We start from the raw sequence: 22,837 nt of genomic DNA, 5'->3' as shown, positions 1-22,837 counted from the left end.
TCGCCTAACAGAAGTTCCACTGGAAACTTTGTTATAAACAATGTCATAATACCTATTCCTGTTTGAACAAATATTCTATACCATTTATTCCATTAGCAACTTATACTGTAATATTTATTCCTGTGGAAATAATATTCCAGAATATTTCTTTCTTTGGGAACTTGTATTATGAAGGAACTTCAATTCCGTGACATAACAAACATGTAGTATGTCTTTTTCAACAAATGCTAGTTTTGTAATACTGTAATATAAATATTTTTACATTTTTTGCATATTCATTTTCATACAGCTATTATCATCAGTAAAATTAAACAATAACTTCTTACATTTAATAAATGATTATGATACTTTTCATATAGAGCGTTCCTCATAATTATAAACTATTAAAGATTTTAAAAAATGCTCAACTTGAAAAAAAATTAAACATATTAAATAAACATATTTTTCATAAAAAGCTGAGAAAAAGTTTTGAGGAAAAAGAAATTTGGTTTCCTAGCAACAATGCTGTGCCTTATGGTTTTTGGTTAGTTTCTTTAAATGCCCAGTGAAAATGCAAATTAACTTCATTGATAATTGAAAATAAATGTAAATATCCTAGACAAAATGAAAACTGAAAATTCAAAATATTCTAATACCAGTAGTTCTTATCAAACTAATCTAACTTCAGCAGAAAACTTAACAATTGTTAATGACGATAACAACAAAGTCTTAGCCGGTGAAAAAATATATATGTCTCGCTTTCTGCAACTTTTGTCAGAAAAATTAAAATATAACAATACATATATATACTCAGAATCATTATGATTATAACAATATATATGATGCATAATAGATACCAATTACCACACTGTTAATACTATACATTATGTTTTGGCAAGCACAAAAACAGCAGATGTTCCATGTAACAATTATAACAATATAAAATATCTAATATCATTTTTGGTTTTATATAATTTGCATTTTTGTTTCAGGAAAATAATGTTTGAAATCCACGAAAAATGTCACCATCATTTTACAATCTTGTAAACTCAAGTAAATCTATGCATCTTGTATTTAATTTCCAAAATAACAAGTGTAGGGCTTGTCGCTACATATATTTATCCTGAGGACTGTATGTCTGTGATAACTCAGGTGTTTACCCATACCTTTGTCAACTATCTGTCCACAGACCAGTGATTCAATCTTTCTCTGTCTATATTTCAAAATTCTATTTCATTCATCGGTTCCTCCCTAATTTTTCGTTTGAGACTGTTTGCTATGTTGCTGTTGTTGATCTTGTTGTTTAAGCTTCTGTTCTCTTCTAGCTTTAATTGCTTGATTCAATTTTGTCCGTACAATATTTAAATGATTGATAATGTACTTTTCATTCGGTGCCATATTATATACTTTTGTCAGACATTTTTCAGCACCAAATAAATCACCTTTCTCCACCATGACAACACACAGATTGTGATTGGCCTGTATATTGTCTGGCTCTAATTCAACAACTCTCTTAAAATGCTGGAAAATAGTTAAAAATAAAAATATAAACATTAAAACATTACATGATTGATATCTTGTTTTTTTTTTACTTTATTCGTTGGGGGATGGGGATTCGGGGAGGTCTTAATAATTAAATATGAATGTCTCTCATTGCAATCAAAGGGAATGTAGACAGAAGATAACTCATAAATAATTTACATATCTTTGCATCCGTATCCTGACAAAATGTTTTATTACTTTAAGCATGTACCATACACACAAAAAACTAAACAAAAGGATTAGATCAAGTTTGTTAAGGGCCGATTATGGCCTCAAATTTCAAGTTCATCTGACGAAAGATTTTGGACACTTTTTAAACACTTAAGTGTCTACTTCAGTTGATTCAATTAGTTTATGTGAAAGATTTTTAATGATTTAGTCATTAAAAACGCTCCGATTCAAGCTTAAATATGAAAAATCTATCAAATATGCCACAAAATGTACTTTACAGATGTTTTTTTGTAAAAAATGAAAGTGGCTGCATCCGTGTTCATCCTCAACCTTTATATATGTTATGTATTATCATCAAATACAACTTATATTTCAATATTAAGAATGAACACAAATCATTTAAGACGGAAACTGTCAAAAATTTAACTAAAATGCTAAAATTATAAAGATTTCAGTAATTTAGCATGAGTTTATGATGCTAGTACCCGATATATGTGCATTGTATTGGCAAAAACAGCCCATATTTATGTAGCAGAAGCATTCTTCTTTCCAATAAATAACTTAGTTTACTTTTTAACATTTTTGTAAAACTGCTATATTTTGGGGCCAAAAAGGAGTCTTTCTGGACCTACTCCTTTAGAGCGTTCTCTCTTCTTGATATTTTTTTTAATTCAGAAAATTAGACACAACTCTCCCAATCTTACAACTTTCATACTCACTTTATCAGCTGAAATTAAATCTTTCTGTACATTCACATTGATATCTCCCAATAACATCATGCCTTTGGTATGATCAGGATAGTTCTGAAATGTAAAGTACATTTTATTTTCATAACTCATAATTTTCATGGATTATGAATGTTGAATTTTATTGGCTTTTTAATTTTAATGCCTTGTGATTTTTATCAGTCAATCAAAATTATGAATTCTTTTGAAACCTACCATGTAATGTAGTCATATAGGAATAATAAACATACATGTTTCTTAGCAAGACAGTACAATTCAAGACACCACACATTCAGATCTCACTTAGCGCTGATTTAAGGATGTTTGCTTATCATGTTTGGAATTTTTGTCAGATTTTCAGAATCCTCTAGATCTGGTTTTATCAATTTGAATGCCTTAAAAAAAAATTCCCATTGTTCTTTTTATAAATCTTTTACATGTATAATTATAAGCAATTTGTAAAAGTCTTATAGAATTTTAATTATTTTTTAATAGTTTTTGAGAGTTTAAACTTGTCAATGATAGAGCTATGAAAAGTCAAAAGAAAACATTTTCCCACCAAAATTTTAATGGCTTATATCTCGAAAACAAGCACATTGACCTATATTTTTTGCTCTTTTGGTTCCGTTAATCCCTTATCAATATATACTAGAGTTTTGAAAAGCTTATTATTTTGAAACCGATTAGCGAACTCACTTAAAGCTAGACATAATTTTCAAAAATTCTTTTGTTTTTTTGAGTCATTGGTTTTCTGTCTTAAAAACCCTTGTTTCCCTTTACTCGTATATCTTGAAGGAGCATAAAAAAGAATAACTTACCTGTAATAAAGTATTAAGGTAGGGCAATGCTTCTAGGGGTTTGTTCAGATTGTTCACTAACATCAAAGCTAAATTAAATAAAGCACTTCTAAATGTAGGCTCATACTAAAAATAGAAATTGTGATTTAAGTTTAATAATTAGTACATCATATGTAGAATAGATTTTACAGTACAACAATGTGATAGTAAAAAAATACAATGTCCTTTTTTTTTATTTTGGAAACTTTCATGACATTTTGTGGATACTTGTTCCTCATAGAATTTTTAAAATTGGTCATTATTACATATATTTTTTGGAATAAATTTTTTATAACTGTAGATTCATTCATATTTCATTGGTACTGATTTTTGTAGATTAAGGAAAAAATGAATTTTCCTGGCAATTTGATTTTGTGGTGATGCCAAAGTCTGCAAGTTTAAAGAAAAATTTGTGCTGTGTTTAAGATCAGAAGATGTGTTTATCTTATATCCAAGAAATACATGAAAATTGGTACCCCACAAACAAAATGAATACACAGTATATGAAAAAGAAATATTTAAATCATTGATAAATAACAGGAGGAGTAATATTTAAGATGTAATGGGTAACTTTTAATTAATAAGAACTTGAAAATGCATCCTAAACCTACTGTAAATTCAGAAATTATTGCGATGTTTTTATTATTGCGAAAATTGCGACAGGGTTATAATCGCAATAATTTAAACTCGCATTTTGAAATTTTGTATTTAACTTTAAATAGGATTTTTCTCAATATCGCAAAAATAAAAATCGCATGTTACTCTATAATGACAAAATCGCAATAATAAATGCACGCAATAATTTCTGAATTAACAGTATGTTAAAAGACTTAGAAATTATATTTTCATTAGAATACCTGTAGACATTTCTTTATATGTTTCTCAGCAGATATGTAATCTTTTCTGTCCATATCTAACATTCCCATCGTAAAGTAAATCTTTGGGTCTGTTGGATTTTTCTTCTCTAGATGTTGTAACCTGCAAATAAAAGAAATACTTTTAAATAAATGCTGGAATTTCAAATTTTCTATTTAATATTGTATCAGGTTGCCAATGTATGAATTGTGTGTATGATTTTAAAAATAAAAATAACAAGAATGTGTCCATAGTACACAGATGCCCCACTCATCAGTTTCTTTGATATTGGACCGTGAAATTGGGGTAAAAAAAAAAGAAAGATCATATCATAGAGAACATGTGTACTTAGTTTCATGTTCAACTTCATCAAAAGTGGACTGAGGATTGGACGAACTAATAGATGCACAGACCAGAAAACATAATGCCCCTCTTCTATAGTAGGTGGTTTTTTCTTTCATTTGTGCCGATTTTTTAGAGGTAAATTACAGGTAAAAATATATAAGAAGATGCGGTATGAGTGAAAAGTGAGACAACTCTCTATCCCAGTCATGTTGTATTTGTTTATTTTTTAGTTTTTCTATGTTGTGTTATGTGTACTATTGTTTGTCTGTTTGTGCTTTTCATTTTTAGCCATGGTGCCAGTGTTGTCACATTATTGTCGATTTATGAGTTTGACTGTCACGCTGGAATCTTTCGTCCCTCTTTCATTTACCATTTATCAACCTCTTCCGTTAGCCAGTTGAACACATGTTATGAATTGTCAATCATAACATGTATATAACTGTTGTCCTCTGCTCACCACGGGGAGGTGGAAGTAGGGTTTCGAGCAAGATAAATCAATATAAAAGCTATATATTTACATACTTTAAAATCAAGAAGTAAAAACCTAAGATAAAACCACTCTGTTAATGCTAAAATGAAGGATTAAAATCCATTAAAACGGAATAAATCATAAATCTGTTCTTGTCGAGTGTGTATAGGCCACACATTTAATATATTCCTATAAATTGGCGATAACGAGGTCCATCTTTTCTTTGTCTGGCTTACGTACTGATGCGAGCATTTCTAAAGAGTTCGCATTTTATTATACATTACGGCCTGGATTTTCTTGATAAAATCTATAAAAACATTTAAGTTGGGGTGCAGCTGCTCAGAAATGAGGTGGATAGCGTTACATTGTCTATATATATGTACTAAGTCTGTAGGCTAAGAATGTAAGACATCAGAAGGAGCGTCAGACATAGTGTCAAACGTGAAGCAGTCATCGATTTCATTTTGGGGAAGGAATGGTAACCCGAAAAAATGGGATAGCCATTTACCAATGTTGCTTAATTTGTCTTTATACTCTGTGCTCAGCCCATGTTAAAGTATTAGCTTATCTCTAACTTACCTATGAATCCAACACTAGTAGCACGATTTCAGTCTGAAACGGTCATTTTGGTCTGATCGTATCTTAATTGACTGGATTTACCGCTAGAGGAAAACGTCAAGATATGTCAGATCGTTAAGTCTCCATTCGGATCGATAGTCTCATTAGGTAAATTAGTCCCGTTAAGGCATGTCAAGATATTTAAGACTGTATCTTCTAGCGAGCTGTTTAGATCCGTTAAGACCGTGTCAGACCAAAACAGACCATGGATGCAAACTGACATCAAGATGTTGTCAGACCGTGTCCAGTCGTGTTCAGATTTTAATAATTTGTACACAAAAAGAGTGAAACTTTCCCATTATTTATCAGGGGTTGCTCCCCTTTCAAAAATAAAATAAAACTGTGAAAGAAGACGATTTTTTTAACTGAAAGTCTACCACGTCCCCTTAATCATGTTATTTAAATAAAACAAATATTCAATTTGAATTCTAACTTCTTCCTATTTAATTATTTAACACTGTTTTATAATTATATAAATAAAAAAAAGTAGCTCAAAGTCATACTGCTGCACAAATCGCCGCGAATTGACTAAAAAAAATCAACAGATTGCCGAAATAATATTTGATTATTGAATATAAGCACCTGAACCTTTATATTTAATGGTTTACAAGTGATTGCAATACGTTTTATATGCAATTATAGACTGCCGTACGTGGTGAAGAATTTGTCATTCAGTTTTACACCCTTATTTAATAATAACGGATGTCGGCCGTGAACACTTGAAAACGTGATCTTAATATGTTAAATTAAATTTAAGATGTAACTATTTTTAAATATTGTAAATGAATGCATTATCATTTATCTTTTTATGTTACCTATATAAATTGCATTTGAGTAAATTTGAGGCAGGGAAAAAAATATATAGATATAACTCTGTCTTTTATCGTTTTCCGTTTATTGTCATGACATTGTCCGTTAACTTTATTTTTGCCAGACTCATGCGTTTGACTTTCCATCTTTATTTTTTAATGTGTCTATAATTCGAGAGCCTTTTGTAAAAAAAACTACATACCAGAAGCCTTCGTTAAAAAATAAAGTTTGAATATTATAGCAGAAAAAGGCGTATAAATTCATTCAAATTTATATTTGAAATAGGATAAATAATCAAGAAAATGTTTATAAATACGTCAGACACTGTACTTAAAGTACATTTAAAGACCAGGTTACATATATATTACATGCATACAGCATAATAAAGCTGGTTTAATTTGAATGACTATCCATTAGGGACATTTTTCGACGATAATTAATCAAATCTGACAAGTTTAATTAAAAACGGAAAATAATTCTTCGCCCGTAAACGATTTAACGTTACCGTACCCTCTTTATTTTTGTTGCATTCATGTCGCATGTGTGTCGGCAGTGTCAGCGCTTCTAATAGCTAACTTATTTTACACAAAATCGTTGACATGGTAGAAGGAAACTATAGTACAATATAAGCTGAGCTGGAAATTGCAATTGGTGAGTAGAAATGAATATTTTAATACATGTCTATCAGAATAATCATTGATCATGGATCATCACCCAAGAGTTAGAAGGAAAAATGTTCACATTTGTTAAATTTGTGCATACAGGTATGAATCGACGTTCCAATACTCCACACTCTTGGATAGTAGCCTGTTCAAAGGCAAAGTAAGAATTTGGGCTTGTTAAAAAATTGTTCCTGTGATTGGACCCCCCCCCCCCCTTTTCATGTTTTTTGGAAGATCAATGCATGATTTAAAAAGTTACATATAAACTGGTATGGTTTAAACCCCCTTTTAAAAATGGCTGGATCCACCCCTGTTTATTGCCTAACATGCATTGACATGTGGGGTATTCACATTGGTATGGTTGTGCGGGATGGCCTATACAACAGTTACATACCCGTAGCCAGGGGGGGGGTTCGGTTGAAATCAAATAAGCACTGTTAAAGTCAACGTTTTTTTTCAAATTGTGACTGTTAAAGTCGAGTTCATGAGTCCAACGAACCCCCCCATGGAAATTCCTGGCTACGGGCCTGAGTTACAAGACCTAAACCCCTGATCGAGTAATCCTACATATTGTATGTTAATGTATTGATAACTGTCACGTCCTAAATTTGCATGAAATATTTGTCACTTTTTTTTATTAACCAATAACCAACCAATCTTCACGTCCGAGACAAGCTTGTCTGGCAAAACAGCCGTTTCGACGTCAGAGTAATCTCGGACTAGTTACCACGATGATATACCTATTTATATAGCCACTGGTGGGTGATGTACAATAATTATAATTTGTCACATATGTGTTATGAATACCTTCAACATGTTCAAGGCTTGGGTTTGTATATATGCAATAACCTCAAAATTGCCCGGGGCAAAAAAAAGAGTATATTGATATTGTGCCCTGACATGCCTGATTCCAAATGATGAGACGGCATTGCGTCCTTAACAACAATTTTTAACACTTTTTATCTTTTGTGATAAGAAATTTAAGATTTTACCGGGTATGATTCATTATTTTGTTATAAATGATTTGTTATGCTCTAAATTTTGTAGAACTTAAATATATGTTATAACAAGAAAAAGAAATTATGTTGAAATTTTTATTTTTATCTTTTGTATATTATTCACTGTCATGACTGTCATGACTAAATAAAAATTAGATCCCACGCATGCGCGGCATAGTTAAATAAGTGCCGGACACGTTATCATCAGTATGTTGATGGATTATAAAGAAGAAGAAGAAGAATCTTATAAATACTATTTGCTTTGTCACCATGTCACGTTGGTAGTAATATTCAACAAATTCTATTTTAAAATAAAAAAGTATTATAAATTGATCACAACAAGTATAGTGCTATAGCCTCTATAAGACAGTAACCCTTCAATGAAGTATACACCTAAGAAAACATTGATGTAGAAAGAGAGAACATTTTGTCTTAGAAATAGAACCTCAAAAAAGGGTTTTATTCTTCTTCTCATTATGGACTTATCAATTAAATTGTATAAGTCATAAATTCATTTCTTTACATCATTAAACTTTGTTGTCAAGCAAATTATGATTGCTAGTTTTTCTTGTAGATAAATACAAGTTTATATATAATAAATACTTTATTCTTAATGTATATTTTTTTTGTAGATAAGATATCACATTGGTTTGAGCATGATTCCCAGCCAGATTATGAAGCGGCATATATCATGTATATCAATGTATATATAGGAAATATATAGTGTCCCTAAGTTACTCTCATATGGTACCTCATTTGTACCTGTAGCTATAAATTGTGAAATGGTGGATTCATTCATAATTTTGTGTTACTTATTGGTTTGGAAATAACGTTGATAGAGCTAACAGCATTATGTCATGATGTACAGTAACTTGATGGGATGATCTGATTGGACAAAAAGAGAATTGTGAATTGAACAAATAGAAAACTTACAATTCATAGAAAAAATGTAGGAAATACAATGTACTACATTACTTGGTGACAGAGCATACCTTTGATATATATATATATATATATATATTTGAAATAAGTAATATTAACAATTTGAAATAAAGAAAATTTAAAGTTTTCTAGGAATATTAGTAGTGCATCATATCTTAATTCCATGATTATCTTGGATAGTTATATCATTAAGAATAGAAAATTGGAATAATGGAAATTTCTAGTTTCAGTGAATATCAATCATTGTCAATACTAAAAGTGCAGCATCATGATCATACATCATCTGATTCACCTTGGATAATTATTCATTTGAAATAAGAATTTGGATATAATAAGAGTTTCTATGGTGCCATTGCTATTGTTGGCTACATGTACCACCAGGGAGTGTTAAACCTCCTTTACTTTCCATGAGGGTCTGTCACGGTCCATCACTATTGGTTAGTGTCATATATATGCATGATGATGGAAGTTTTTACCAACCTAGACAAGCTTTACAGCCCTGGCATGGTTGTTGGTTAGAGTCGAATGACAGCTTGCTGTATAGTTATAATAGTCTGAATGTATCTACATGTATTTTAATAATCTTCTAAATAATACTGTTCATTCTGAAACTGGCATTTTATAATAGTAGTCAAACATATTAAACAATACAGTAACATGTACTTCAAAGTATCATTTTATTTTGTCTCGCCTTACACAAAAGTCATGAAAGTTGGTTGTATACAAGAAATTTGTATTACAGTCTTGGGGTGATGATGTAAGCTATTTTATAGAGCTTTACATTTTAAAAGCTAAAAGAGTTGGATGTTTCTTGTCTTGTATTCAGATGCTAGTAGCTAATTAATATGTTATGATGTTTCAGTTTGCCATTATATGTACATTGCACATGACCCCATTTTCATGGTTCAATGACTGCATGTAAAATATACTGTTACTTAATCAATGAAATGCTCTTTTATACTGTATATTTTATATATGTAATTAGATACATTTTATTGTATATGAGTATCTTGAAAGATCTACTTGTCTATCAGGTTGGGTTGACCTGACCTTGACCTTCATGGATAATTTAAGTGATTAAGGTTATTTCAGTTTGATACAATGTTAACATGGTTAGGTTTGTTTCTCAGTTTATACTTCCTAATAAAATTGACACTGGAAATGGGGAATGTGCCAAAAAAGACAACAACCCAACTTCAGAGCAGACAATAGCCGAAGGTCATCAATGTTTCTCATAAGCTATAAGCTACATTGTACATGTATAGGATCACTACTTTTGGCATAATTATGGAATAAATGTAAGTTGAAATGTTTGACATTTTTGAATGGCTTATTTCATCTGACAATGACACCATTTTCATGGTTTTTATGTTTAGTCTTTTTCTCTGTTTCTATGGTTACTATAAACGTTTAACCATAAATTTGGGGTATGGAAGAACTGTGAAATTCAAAAATTCATGAAATTCATGAAATTATCTGTCATATATCTGTCTGGCATGGTTATTTTGACTGGACTTCATTTTAATGGATTATTGATAATGTAAAGTTTATGTGATACTTACATGACTTATAGACTAGTAAAATCTTCTTATTACAGAATTTCAATAAAAAGATCATGAATAAGGCCACATTTAAAAGAATGTCTGTTTCCCATCCCAGGGGGCTTATTTTTTACCTGGGTGTGGGGAGGGGAAACAATCAATTTTTATTTTGGCCTAAGGAGATTTGGTGAGACGACTATCAACCATTTAAACCATGTAGACCAAGTGATTTACTTGTTAGTCACTATATAATAGGTCACTGCACACCCTTCAACAATGACCAAAAACTAAAACTTTATAATGAGCACCCTATAAAAGGTTCAGCCTGTAATGAGGCATCTGACACAGTTAATGTAAAATATTCAGACGAGAAACCCAACAGTGATGACAATTTGATTTATTATACCATACCCTCCCCCCCCCCCTCCCATGAAGTTAAATGTCTAATCCCTTGGTGTACTGATATGAATAGTATTTTACTGGAAATGTTTCGGAAAATAGATATTGATGCTAACGTAAATATTTTATCCAATAAAAAGACAGGAAATAAGTTGGTGAACCAAAAAGTTCAAATCTAATTGAAAATTAAAGTGCCCATGAACTCACTGATCATGCACGAGTGATTCTATTCATAAAAAGTGTCCGTGTAACAATTAAGAAGAGTCTGTGTATCATCGAAAAAGAGTCTGTGTAACACCCCTTAATGTACTGTTTTTCTATAGCTCTGCAGGGGGGGGGGGGGGGGGGGGGTCAAAGTCGTTCAAAGGTCACTGTACGGTCTTTAACAATGAGCAAAATCCATACAGCATTCTAGTACGGCATACGTTTTACCTCAGCGAACTCACTGTCTTGGTGATGTATCAATCATTTGCTTCAGGTCGATCCATTTCGCATCTCGTCATGAATATGCGTGATATATTTGCCACTGGACATTAAGGGAGCAATCAATTTATCAGTTTCATTTAGTGATGCATGCTAATTATATATAGTTCTCAAATGATAATTGTCTAAAACTGTTTTTTTTTAGCGTAAATTTTAGAATTTCTTTCCGAATCTTTCTCTTTGCATTTATTTGTTTGTAAACATTTAATAAAGTAGTCCATGTCAGGGGTTAGATTGTATACAGCCAATCTAGGACCAGGGCATTAGAACAGAAAACAGTCTCCATTGTATACATACATATGCATTTATGTTGAAGTGTAAAACAACGACATGTAGTTGAGCTCGTTTTGGTGAAACAATTACTGTCAAATCTTTATATATATATATCTGGTAAAGTTGTCATAAAAGCAAAAACGGACGAAAAAGTTGGCAACAATTTATAATAAGACTAAACTTATTTTGGACGTTTCGTTTCTTCTAAAGTGTTAAATTCAACCATGCGACTGGCTTACTTGGAGATTCAGGTGACCTTTTTCCTTTTTTTAGAAATTTCAATCAAAGTTCGTATATCCCTTCAACGATTTATTCAATTTTTTTTAACGTATAGATAGCACGAAACTCTCACTACACCATGCATAGACTATTTTTTTTTCGACCAAATGCGGCTGCTTATTTATACATCCGAACAACCAAACGTCCGCACCCAATTTTAGCAAAGATATACTGTCGAACGGGAGATGTGAATATTTCTATACCCAATCAATCATTTGGTTTTGAAAACAATTTTAAAGGTATACATTAATACGACATCAACCCAACGACACATATCAATCAAAACATTAAGAGTCAACACACAGATTTTTGTTATAGAAAGAAACCTATACAGAATAAAAAGCCTAAACCGCAACAAGACTAAATAATACGGGAGCAGTGATTTTTTTTTAGACAAAAATGCAAGTGTTCCGTAGAAATATTTCACGTACCATTTTTTTTTATTTAGATCGTTGAAAATTTTTGCAGGTGTGATATAAATCAGTTGATTTAGGACAAAACTATAATATGGAAATATAATATGAAAATTAAGCCTGCTTAATTTGTACAAGACCGACACACTGAGATGGATTTTTAACGTGTAAGTTCACAAGCTAACAGTTCGAAAGAAAGAAAAAAACTTTTTGTTAGACCCGTTTGGGATTCGGACTAAAGTCCTCTCGCTGTCGAGGTGAACTTATTCTCACGAGACCAACCAGGAGAGAGGTCGCATAGTCATACCAAAAACTCGAGCATAATAAACAATACAGTTTAACAGAATTATCACCGTTACTAATGCGATTTTAAAGTCATGATCTTATCTAAATTAGATACCGTTATGTGATGTTGGTATCTACACGTATGAATAGAGATGGCGACATCAGAGTAGATTGAGAGGACCATCGCTCTCTGCAAATTGAAAACTCTTCCTCAATGATGTTAGTGGTCCCACTGTCATGACTGTAGCGAGCTGTAGGTGTTGCAAGGCTAAATTTCTATCCTTATTAAATCTTCTCTCATTATTCAGTGGTATTTCAAGTTTACGTTTAATCTTATTGTCGAACGACTATTTGAAGTGCTTCTTATTATATTTAAAACTTGTGTTCTCGTTATGAACACGAATGAAATATTTGCCACTGGAGGTGACTGAGGCAAACAACAATGAATCACCATCACTAAAATATAAATATTTGTTCTCACAAAATACTTTGTAATTAATTAGAAGAATGATGACAATTTCTCATCTATTCACGTTTTGATCGAGCCGCTTCAACCTCAAATCTTGCTGCAATTGTTTTACATTTAGGCTACTAGTATTAAATACTATTGTATTCATTGAAGTTTACATGCGTAGTTTTTTTTATTCAAAAAAATAAATTAATATTTATAAATAAATTGGACTGAACAAACAACACTAATTATTTCGCATTTGCATGTAACGCAGTTTAGAAAAATAAAAGATTGGTTTTTTTTTTAGATTAGCACACATGCAACGCATCCCCACTTAGGAGTCCTCCAAAAAGGTAAAATTTACCTGTAAGGGAACATGTATGTCTGGTGTATGTATATCACTCGTTCCATCTACAATATACGGAAATGACACGACCGGGTATTGTAAAGCTTTGAGGGACTTTTAATGTCAAATTCATATCCCTGGGCGAAGAAATTACCAAGTTTGGAAAACACCGTGTGTACACTGACTTATAAAAGTGTTTATGTCTTTCATGCTGTCTAGTCTGAGAATAAAAGTTTGAGCAGTTTTTGAAGGTAAAAAATAAAGGTTTAATATTATTGCAAAAGTCTGTGAATAATTGAAAATAGGACGTTCCGGAAAACACAAGTCGCTATATTAAATGCTTGTAAATCTCTGTTACATGTGGTGCGCTTCTATTTAAATACCTTTCTGTTAATTAAGAAAGTGTAAAAACAGTTATTGAAATCCGGCTGAAAAAAGGGAAAACGAATAGTGACTATCTAACTTATTTTTCAAATATCGAATACACAAATAAATCTCTAACCATCCACGCTTACAATTTGTTTTTACTGACAGGTGTCTGCTGGCATTCGATTGGATATCAGTTTTATGTAGGCGTAACAATTCATCCCATTTATCCAATCAGCTGTCTTGTTTGCGATCTCATACGGTTCACATAGTCTAGTTTTTTATAATGATAGCGATAAAAATTATTCGTGCAGAATATACATACACTATAAAACAAAAATATCCTGTCCAAAAATGACTTACGAGACACCATATTAACCAAATAACTATTTAAAAACTAAGACAGCATACATATAAAATATTATCATTCATAACAATTACTATTTAAAAGGGAAATATTATACGATTAGTATCATGGTCCCAGCATTTTAACAAATTTATCAAAACAGGACGTTGTTGCAATGGTGTGACTGTGACTTTACGGTGCGTCTAAAAATAACCTAGGCCGCCTCGGTGCACTATAAGCTCTCGAAACTGCACTAAGACCATGATGGAACACTATAGCGAACTTTCTATACGAATGAAATGTCCATGTGTGGAAAAAAGATCTTACTATACACTGTACGGACATTTAGACTTATTCACTAGCTGTGATATACAGTAGAAGATTTAGCAAGGATAGCAAGGATACAAAAATTACGATATTAATAACGCTAAAAATTAAAAGGAAAGTGTACGATATGTCGCCCGGAATCCGACACTGACCTAGCAATTTACGACATAATTAAACCATTAGCAACTTTGTAAAAAAATATATAGAAAAAATGTCTTTTCTTTTCCTTAAACTGGGAATATTATGATAATCAGATAAAGGTAATGTCTGTCAAAAAACGTATTTTACGAAATAATTGAAATCGGATTTAGATTAGATTTGTGATCGTTGGAATTTAAATAATCTATCTCTTTATAATTACCTTTTTTAATCAAACGGAACACATACTATAGGAGATGTGGGATATGTTTCAATTTGACAGCAACCAAACGACAAAAAATCATAAATGAATCAAGAGCGCATGTTTAGTCTTCAACAAGAAACAGGTGTCTACACAAAAGGTCTGACAGCGTGAAAGACCAAAACCACACTATTATAAGTCATGGTATTCGAAAGCAGGAGATTAGTACTCTATCAGACAAAACTGCAATCACGTTTACCAAATACTTAACCAACGCACCACAAACTAATGCCTGCACCAAGTTAACGTATAATTGTGATATGAAGAGATGGCAGATACCCACAACCAACTTGGAACCACCACCAGACAGAAGGACAAATAAGCATTTAGAGGGCTGGCACCCCATATGGAATTTACTAACCCCATATATACCGTATTAGGTCACTGTGTAACTAATAATATTCAGTATGGTGATGCAGCATCTTACATCCTCTAACTTGGAAACTAAATGAACATTGAACATTCATATGTGTATATCAGTGCCATGTACTTGTATGATATTTGTCTTTATTTATTCATTAAAATATAAATCTCTAATAAGACTTTATTTACAAAATATAACACATGAGTAAAAAAAAACACTTTCAGAAAAAAAAGAGTAACTATAAAAAGTGCGACCCCAAAAATTAAAAAAAATATCTTTCCTTTAAAAAGTATTTCATGGTAGAATTTGACATCAAACTGGGGTAAAATAACAAATATCAACTTATTGCAATACTAACAAAACTTAACTTAATTACATTGTTTACAGAAGCTCCCATTTCACCTTAGTTAATTCTTGTGTACCTAAAAATTTGTACTAAGGCAAACTGGGATTAATTATATATATATATTTTGACAGCTAAGGCGAAATGAGAATAATATAAGCCGTTCACACAGTGTTTTCACAAACCGGTAATTTCTTCGCCCAGGGATATGAATTTGACATTAAAAGTCCCTCAATTGCTTTACAATACCCGGCCGTGTCATTGCCGTATATTGTAGATGGAACGTGTAATATATGTTCCAGACCGTATGAGTATTTGGGCCGTACGCGTACGGTCTGGACCGTATGCGTACTTTTTCAAAATACTCATACGGTCGGACCGTACGCGTACGGTCTGACTAATATTAAGAAGTTGTCAAAGTTAATTAGATCCATATAACTGATCAATATAACTTAACTCTCAAATAGATATAAAAAGTTTAATTTTATAATTGAAAAAAAAACCAACTATATATTTTAATGATTTAAAAAATTCACGCTAATTGAATCTGTTAATCTCTTGTATTTTAAAACATGTCGATCACTCAGTAAAATAATTGAATTATGATCACTAAAATTGAAAATATCGGAAGTAAATATAATGTGGGAGGACAATTGTTTTAGAATATTTAGCAACTTTACCAAAAAATATTTTTGCTAAGGAACATACAGAACTGCAAAAATGTAAATGTAAAAAATATTAGTACGTTACTTGTGGTAGCAAGTGTAACATTGGTTGAGAGTACCAAAATTAGGATTAAGATATACAATTAAACAAATATTTTATTTCAATTGTTCATTTGTTCATTTTATCCGTGTAATTGTAATAATATTAAATTAGTAAATCTGAAAATAAAGATTGTGATTAATGTTAATTTTTTGAAATTTAACCCATATGATCTAATAACATGTATGGTCAGCTCGTACTGGACCATACGCGTATACTCATACGGTCCGACCGTACGCGTATGGTCGGACCGTACGAGTATACGTATACGGTCCGGACCGTACGCGTACGGTCCAAATACTCATATGGTCTGGAACATATACACAATGAATTTCATACACCAGATATACAAATACAGGTGAATTTTACCTTTTTGGAGGACTCCGAAGAGGTGGTGCATTGCATGTGCGCTAAGTTTGAAAAAAAATCTTTTATTTGGGGTACGTCTGAATACCGCTAATGACCTCCTGAGTGCACTCATGACATACAATGTGCACTCAGGACATACAATGTGCACTCAGGATCCTTCATATTCATCGTATTTGCAGGATGGATGCATATATTCGTTACACGCTGCTTATCTAAGAGTTAAATTTTGGTAGAATTTGAAATCGAACTAAGATAGATTTGTTAATTCTTTTGAAAAAATGACACCAATTACTGAGCCGTGAATTATCCAACCAAGCAGGAAAGTCCCTGAATCAACAAAATTGATCGGATTATCTTATTTTTGTTTATGAATTGTGTTGTTAGTACTGGTCCGGGAACACAATTATCCCCCTTCAATTTTCGTTGTCAATTTTCGTTCACAAATATAGTTCCCTTTAATTTCAGTATATTTTTTCTTAAATTTTTTTTTGCAGTTCCTTTGAATTTTCCCCATATTTTTGCTATTATGTGAATGTAAGGTCATCTAAGAGAATTTCTGTAAAATTTCTTTTTGATATTTTGAGCAGAAATGAGTGATTTGGTTAGGTAAACATAGGTGGGATTTCCCCTTTTCGGAAGCTCTCTGGCTTAACCCATACTGGTGTCCTTGTGTTTAGAATTAGAATTTAAAATATTTATAATTTTTTAATCTTTATTTGTCATATAAGTAACATTATACTTGTGACATAAACAAAAGTAACAACAACAATAAAATAACTGAGTTGAACACACACATATCTATATATATACAAGTAAAACTAACTAAGAGTCCCCTGTCCTCAGCTCTAAAGACTGTTTTATAAAGGAACCTGTTTTTTTCACTTGGTTTATATTAGAAGGATTTAGTAGAATTACTAGTTTTTGTGTATCAGATAGATTTGGAAACATAGGATTATCTATTGCCATGTCATTAAAAAGTTTTATACGTAAAACGTTATTAATTTATAAGACAGATCAGTATCTAAAAAAGAATACTTTAATGAACGAATGAACTTTATTACCTTAAAACTACATTTCATAGTAACAGAGAAAATATATATTTACAATTATTAATACCATGCACATTGGTTGAAAAAAAAAACCTTGATTTAACTTGCATGTAGCTTGCAGGACCGATTTACCTGTAACATTTGTAGAAATTAAGATTATTTTTATGTAAGATGACCGATAGTGCTGTCTCAATTCAGAGTTTGAACTTTAAAAAAACATGATTAAGTGTGTATTTAATATTGTACATAATAGTATAGAATGTGAAAGCGATTCCTTTGATATAAAATTTGCAGCAATATTCCAGTATAAAATGTCTGTCTATCTGTAGCTACATCCAACACTTAACATGTCATGATATAATGATATTCGTCACAGATATCTCTTGAGCCCCAGAAATGACAAAGTCTGTCTTGAAAGGGGTTAGTTATTATAACTTTATGAAGTTAATCTCTTTTCATGCTTTTGGAGAGTTGTCTCATTGGCAATCAATACCACATCTCGATCTTTTTTTTATTTTTTTTATATATATAAAGTTAGACTTCAATGCCCCCCCCCCCCATTTTTCTTGAAACTCCTCGTAGATTTATAATAGATAGCTTACATATAACATATGTTTTGATAACTTATAATAAAGATCTTATTTTAGTTTAAAAACTTTACGAATGCCCAGCAAAGATTAAGCGTGTTGCATTCGAAGTGATCAGACTACCGCTAGGCCATTTCAACTCAAAATATATAAAATATCGTTGCATCGGTAAAACTTTGAATCATTTTTGACAAAACTATTAGAATTTAAGACTGCTCTGCTTTTACAATAACTGTTTACTTGTTATCATTTCAATGAATATCGAGTAATATTTGTCGATGGACGGTTGTTGAGTTAATGCACGGTATTGTGATTTTTTTCACAATTGAATTTATAGAACCTTCTGTTAAGATTCATTGTCATATGTATCAAATCAAAATAGCTTTCTATTACCAGTTCCTTGGCGTTGCAACACCACTGCATGGTCATCCAATCAAAAAAGGAAAGTTATAATATTTATTTTATTAATAATATAATCTTTTATTCGTAAGCAATACAACTTACAGAAAATAATTATTACAAATATTCAATTACATCAGTGAAACATATTTACATTTAAACAATTAGTCAAATAATCATATAAGTAGGTATACCATTATAACAGTACAGCAGAATAGGATCAAATGGATTTTTAGCATTAATGAATGAATTTAATTTCGTACCTTCTCAGTCAGAAATAAAAACTTCCCTTTAATTGGTTAGTTCCTTTACATTATGAACAGATACTGGTGATAACCCAACCACTTTAAAAGGAGGTCCCAACCGAGCATAAACAAGGGGCGAGTTCCAACTGTATATATAATTATGCCCCCTTTCAAATGCATTGATCGTCTAAAAAGTTTAAGATTCGACGGTTTTCTCCAACAATATGGTTTGATAAATTTCTTTCGAAGTTCATTATACTTTTCACATACTAAAATAAAATGATATTCATCTTCAATTACTTGTTTATCACACCATATTACAAAATCTCGGATATCTCTCAATATTATAAAATCGACAAGTTTCTATATTCAAACAGTGAACAGACTGATTTATGCGGTATTTACAAATAAATGGTTTTATAAATATATTTTACAGCATGATCTAAATAAAATTGTTGGGGTCAAATACATCTATGCAACATACATTTAGGCGAGTCTTCAAAAAAATAGTTCATTTCACTATTAAGGCAGCAACCATTTGATTTTCTTGGGGGGGGGGGGGGGGGCAAATGTTTGTTCTTTCAATATTAGCATTACATATAGTGTCAACTGAGGGTAAAACAAACATTTTTTTTCTCAGGGTCAAAAACAATTTTTTTTTCTTCTCCAAAACTCGAAACAAACTTTTTTTTCCAAAAAAAAACATAGCCCCCCCCCCCCCCCTTTCCACCCCAGAAAATCAAATGGTTGCTGCCTAAAGCTACCGTTTAATCCATCTTTGAATTCAATTAAAAACAAGTTCACATTTTTTTTTAACCCTAATGTAACCGTATGTTAAAGCGTTGTCATCCGTATCAATAAATTGTTTATCAAAATTGAAGTGCATGAGTATTATTAACGTCTGGGATGAGTGTGAGATTTCTCTGTTGATGGGAATAAACAAAATTTAGCTGAATTTGTATTATTCAAATTAATGTAAAGGCAAGCTAGTGTGTGTTTAAAATGATATTGTTGGAATGGATTTATAACATTAAAAATGTGTGTAACCGATTTTAGGTTGACTTGGACTGCGAATTTGAAAATAATTTATTTGTTAAATCACATTCTTTAAGATGACATATTTTGTAAGTACGTTAACCTTTTATTCTAATTATAGTATCTTTGAAATGCATTTTATACCTGACTATGCGGTATGTGCTTTGCTCATTGTTGACGGCCGTACGGTGACATATAGTTATTAATGTCTGTGTAATTTTGGTCTCTTGTGGACAGTTGTCTCATTCGCAATCATACCACATCTTCTCTTGTATATTTATATAGCTGTTACTTACAACTGTCATGTGTACATGTTCCAGGCCCGTGCCGCTGAAAGAGGTCCCTTTTCAAGTTTGAAAATAGGTGAATAGGTCGGGAAAACTATCAGAAATATATATGATAAAAAAAAAACAGTAAAGTTCCCACTACTTTTTTGGTAATCTTTCTTGCTATTCCCGAATGTGTTTTTGTGATTTATGCAATTTTATTCATGGACTAGCTAGCATAAAGAATTACATGTACTTTAAATGTATAAAATAAATTTTTTCTACAATGATATATAATTAGGAATGGAAATTAAAAGCCTAATTCAAAAACATAAAAAGGATTTTTTTATTTGTATCTTTAAATATCCTCGAAAATAACTGCGTTTGAAAGCTTCTTTTAATATAATTTACACGTATATCGAAATGTGTTCATACCAATTGTCCCGCTTAATACCGAACCCGCGTAACCTTAAAAATTAAGACATTACACATTCAAAACATTACAATTTTGTTTATTACAGATATTTTTATCATATCCACGGTTGAATGCGCAATATCCCCACCAAGAGAACCGTCTACTGTTAGAGGTGGGACGACAGCCTAGATGTTGTGTGCAAAAATAATAATCACTTGGTACGGTTTCAGCTTGCGTATTGTAATTTTAAATAGTATAGATCGATTCGTGTTTTAAAATCAAACAAACGCTACTGCTTGCACTGATGATCAAAAAATTACTTATATATATATATATATAAAAAACAATGTATTTGTTGCATGTTATTGGTATTAAATTTTATATTTTGAAGATCATATTCCGTAATGTTATGCCCTGGATTCTATTCGATGTCTATAAAGCAAATAAAATCTATTTGTACTCGTAACAAAAAGGAGAAAAGATTGGGCTGCCTCTCTTCAATTTTGTCCAGTTACCAAAGTAAAATCAAAATTAAATTCTCCGACAATGCACATGTTGATATATTGTATATGTCATTCCAACACTTACACTTGTTCTTTTATTTGTGTGGCAAATTTAATGACCATTTTAATTCAAAGCTTGGATTTGCATCCTTCATTCTCCAGTACGTTTGAATTTCTACATACATCACAGTCAATAATTAAAGTTGTGTGTTAAACGTCAATACGAAAGCAAACAATCCATAGTAAAAAAAGATATTTAGAGGGCACATATGTATCTTTCGTCTGACAGCACGTATACACCACAGTTATCGTAAATTATATAAACATATAAAAAGAAATCGATTTTTTTTTTAAAGACAAAAAAGAGAAAAGAACTGATAAGTGCGGGTAATCCATGCGCCTTGCCTCCTTTATGTTTCGATATCTTAAAAATTAATTATTCTTTTATCTATTATAACACGTGAAAACTACACCGGTGAGTTCCATACATGTCATAAACTTACAGCTGGTCCTGAACATGCATGAAGTATTTGCCACTGGACTTTAAACAACAATCAATCACACTACAACTTATAGTATATATAGTTGTGAAATACAAAATGTATATTATAATGATACATTTAGATGAATAAATAGAATACAAATACACACTACTTTATATAACTGACACAATTTAAAGGAATACTCTCTAAACTATATAAAGAAGCTAAACGTTTCTTTTGAATACTAAACAAACTTCCTAACAGTACATGTTTTTTTAATGGTTTTACATGCGGCGCTCAAATATTTTGCATGGTCTTTTGGTATAGTGTTTAGACATATATGATATTGTAAGAACCTTTAACGTATAATAGATTCACATTCGTTACTTTGCTCAATATAAAAAAAACATAAGCATTAATTTATATTAAAAACTGAAGGTCAGACATCACTAATACGTGTTCATTCATTCTTTATTAAAGTTTAGACCTTTTTATCAAGAATGATGATGAGAGTAATTGTAAAATATAATAGGCATGTACTTTCTTACGTTATGGATCATTGATTTTGTTACCTGTTGACCCGGTTGATTACTAGCACGTGCCATTGAACTCGACCGTTTTAACTAAAACAGATTTTATCTTAAATCAACGCCATATATATATATATATATATATATACAAAGTATATACAAAGTACTGTATACATATTATATGGATAAGAAAATAAATATTATAAGGATATATTGTTTGAATGAAAATTTTTATACGGTGATACTTTAACACCGTCCCGACAGAGACTGAATGCAGTATATGATCAGGTTTCGGGATCCGGGAAGTCTTTTTTCGAATTTCCGAATGTCGGGAATAAACTTTAATAGAGTAATTTTACTCGCACGAAAAAAAATAAACATACCAAAAAAGCAACAGCTTCAACGGTAAACTAGGACATATATCAACAGAAAACGAATTAAAGAAACTGTCATGCATAAAACAAAAATATGCATGACTGTGTTAATTTGCCTCCGCTGCATTTCTGTGGATTGTCTCATTGGCAATCATACCACATCTCCTTAACTTTTTTAGGTTACCTTTAGGATTTTCCGTTACTAATCTTCAAATACAAAAAACATTTTTACCGGTGTTCACAACATTTC

At 31.4% G+C, this 22,837-nt stretch overlaps 1 protein-coding gene across 1 annotated transcript in view; it reads right to left on the bottom strand.

Moving 5' to 3' along the window:
- Positions 1-166: 166 nt before the first annotated feature.
- The window catches only part of LOC139491311 (protein O-mannosyl-transferase TMTC3-like), a 49,093-nt gene continuing 26,422 nt past the window's right edge, over positions 167-22,837 (bottom strand). The window contains exons 18-21 of the mRNA XM_071278930.1: positions 4,111-4,231; positions 3,236-3,340; positions 2,412-2,495; positions 167-1,500 (exon numbers count right to left, since the gene is read on the bottom strand). Of these exons, the coding sequence (XP_071135031.1) occupies positions 1,231-1,500; positions 2,412-2,495; positions 3,236-3,340; positions 4,111-4,231 (580 nt within the window). The 3' untranslated portion in view covers positions 167-1,230. The remainder of the gene's footprint in view (positions 1,501-2,411; positions 2,496-3,235; positions 3,341-4,110; positions 4,232-22,837) is intronic.

This window comes from Mytilus edulis, chromosome 10, assembly GCF_963676685.1.
Source record: "Mytilus edulis chromosome 10, xbMytEdul2.2, whole genome shotgun sequence".
NCBI classification, from domain to species: Eukaryota; Metazoa; Mollusca; class Bivalvia; order Mytilida; family Mytilidae; genus Mytilus; species Mytilus edulis.
The sequence above is the reverse complement of the archived record's forward strand: the minus strand, read 5'-3'. Positions and strand labels throughout refer to the sequence as shown.